At 45.0% G+C, this 2,995-nt stretch overlaps 1 protein-coding gene across 1 annotated transcript in view; it reads right to left on the reverse strand.

Moving 5' to 3' along the window:
• The window catches only part of NUDT6 (nudix (nucleoside diphosphate linked moiety X)-type motif 6), a 16,083-nt gene that overhangs the window by 11,856 nt on the left and 1,232 nt on the right, over nucleotides 1-2,995 (reverse strand). The window contains exon 2 of the mRNA XM_010008973.1: nucleotides 2,757-2,960. Coding sequence (XP_010007275.1) covers nucleotides 2,757-2,960 — 204 coding nt within the window. The remainder of the gene's footprint in view (nucleotides 1-2,756; nucleotides 2,961-2,995) is intronic.

A 2,995-nucleotide genomic window follows, 5' to 3' on the forward strand; every position in this document is an offset into this window, starting at 1 on the left:
ATATCAAGGACAACAAGAAGGGCTTGATTTTTTCCAGTATATTGATAGAAAAAGGAAGATTAGGAAAAATGTGGGTCTGCTGATGAATCAGGTGAGTGCCCTAGTGGTGGAAGACACACAGAACTCGGAGTTACTGAATGCCTCCTTTGCTTCAGTCTTCAATGCTAAAGCCATCCCTCATGAATCCCAGACCCTGGAAGTAAGAGAAAAGGTCTGCAGAGAGGAAGAATTTCCCTCAGTAGAGGATGACTGAGTTAGAGACTACTTGGCCAAACATGGGCATTCGTAAGTCCATGGGTCCTGATAGGATGCACCTGTGAGTGCTGAGAGAAAAGGTCATGGAGAACTGGAGAGGTGCCTGAGGACTGAAGGAAAGCCTGCATCACTCCAGCCTTCAAACAGGGCAAGAAGGAGGACCTACAGGCAGGTTAGTTTCACCGCTGTCCCTGTCCCTGGAAAGGTGATGGAACAAAGTCTTCTGGATGTCATCTCTAAACACGTGGAAGAAGTTACTGTGTGTGGTCAACATGGCTTCATCAAGGGGAAATCATGCTTGACCAATTTCATAGCCTTCTATGATGTCATAACTGGCTGGTAAGATGAGAGACCTTCTCAATGTCTATAAATATATAAAGGGTGGGGGCAAAGGGGATGGAGCCAGGCTTTTCAGTAATGCCTGGTGACAGGACAAGGGGCAATGGGCACAAGCTGGAACATAGGAAGTTCCATCTAAACATAAGGAAAAACTTCTTAACTGTGAGGATGACAGAGCACTGGAACAGGCTGCCCAGGGAGGTTGTGGAGCCTCCTTCTCTGGAGATATTAAAAATCTGTCTAGATGCAGTCCTGAGTAATGTGCTCTAAGGGATCTTGCTTCAGCAGGGGAGTTGGACTGGATGAGGTCTAGACAATTCTGTGATCCACTGAGATTGAGTGGAACAGAAAGAAAAAAAAAATACTGCAGCCCTTACTTCAGACACAGAAATCTGTCAGCTTACCTGCACCTGTGCCTTCCTTAAGTTTTTATCTCTTTTAAAGAAACTCCCAACAATGAAGAAAAATACAGTTTGAAAAGTGTTAGCAAAGAATACATACCTTAAATGTTGTGCAATTTTTAAATCTATGCAATAAATTACAAAATCCATACACCTGCATTTATGTAGCTTTTTCTTTCCTCAAAATATTTTCCTATTGCAGAGTCTGAAGTGTTTATCTCAAAGTACAGCACCAAATCATGCTTTGAAAGGGCGTTTTTCATATTTCCAAATATTTGAGAGTTTTTCAGAGTTACGATTTTTCTTGATAACCATCAGGGTCACAACACATCTCTTACACAAGTGTCTTTGAAATAGCACTTTCAGCTATGCAAAACCTCCTTCAGAAAAATCCCCTTTCAGTTACATCATGTTTCCTCAGACTTGCAACTTATAACTGTAAGGAGTAACATGGTGCTTTTCTAGGAGCATGCATTCTCTTACTCGAGTCTAAGACCACATATTTTAATGGTGAGGCTTTCATACCTCAGGAAAACATGCTCCAACATGCCCATTGAAAAATCCAAGCCTGTCTTCGGCCTCTACTCTGCCCTCTGCTGGTTTTGTAACTGAAAACTCCCATTACCGGTAGCAGCGGCACCGTTTTGTAACCCAGGGCTTCGTTTTTCCAGAATTGACTTTCACCTGACCTCCTGCGACATCGAATAATCCCGCTTTTATGAGCCCTTCCTAACTAGATTTTTCAGCTTGCTATTTATGGGTCTTAACAGCACTCGGTGAAGAATTAATGTCCCTGCAAGCCAAGGACAAACAGGTCATGTAACAGCAGAGGTTTGCTGTCTCTTTGCTGTATCCGCTGTTACATACAGTCTTTACCAGTATGTGAGGGATACTAGTACTACTCCAGATTACAGGAGATGACTGAGAGATGGAACAGGTAACTGCATATCTGTGGAAGATTGCTGGGAGAGAGAGAACAAAACCATAAAAATTTGGTGAAGCTGAGTTGATCAGCAGTTTCTTGTATTGCACAAAAAACCAGGACATCATCTCACTTCCTTGGTAATCTCCTCAGTTTTTAGAGCAACTGCTTTCCACCTGTGGTTGTAGAAGGTCTAGATGGGTAAGAGTTTGGTGTCCAGATGTCTGTCTGTTTGTAAAATACACTTGTTTGGTTTGTGCACTTCCAGACAGTTTAAAGCAGCTTTTGGAGTGTTGCAATTTAGGCCAACAGTTGTGCTGAAGCCTGAACAATCCCTGCTGGGTCAAGTTTGCCCCCTTTTACAGATCTTAACTTGAACATAGTTTAGGCAGATGCATATGTTAAGCAATAAAGACAGGGAGTAGAGAAATTATATTCTTCTTTGAAGTTTGACTTCTTTACTTTTATCAAACTTCTTGAACCTTGAAATCTTACCTCTTGCGCCTGCAAGGTGAGGTATGTTTCCCAACATTGTGTTTAAAAACAGTATTTGTGAGGTAGATTTTAAAGCTTCAGGACCACATTTTCTTCTCTCAGTGCTGTTTACAACCTTCTCAAACTGGAATAGCTTTGAGAAACCCCTTTATTGGCCTGTTTTTAGCAACATATGTGGCTGTACAGGACGTGGTTCACTTTGTAAAGTTACCCAAGCAGTAAGCAGCTGCTTCCCATGCGTTGGCTGTGCAGAGGATTTCCCACAGAACCTGGCCCCAAGGGCTCCTCCAAAAGCCTTTCTGTGGGTCCCACTGCTGTTGTAACTAACTAACTCAGTAACTAACCTGCGACCCCCAGCTGGTGGGTGGCGTAGCCCGGCAGCCTGCTGGGCCCTTCTCCCAGCCACAGCGCCAAGGTGGACGAGCCCTGCTCGGCGTGGTGGAAGGCGAAGCCTTGCGAGGCAGCGGCCGGCAGGACGCGGCTGTGCAGGATGGGGACGTGCAGCCAGACGGCGACGCGGCCCTCCCGCCGCCACCGCCACACGGCGCCTGCAAGAGAGCCCAGCCGGGGTCAGGGGCTGGCA

This window comes from Chaetura pelagica, unplaced genomic scaffold, assembly GCF_000747805.2.
Source record: "Chaetura pelagica isolate M959 unplaced genomic scaffold, ChaPel_1.0 scaffold221, whole genome shotgun sequence".
NCBI classification, from domain to species: Eukaryota; Metazoa; Chordata; class Aves; order Apodiformes; family Apodidae; genus Chaetura; species Chaetura pelagica.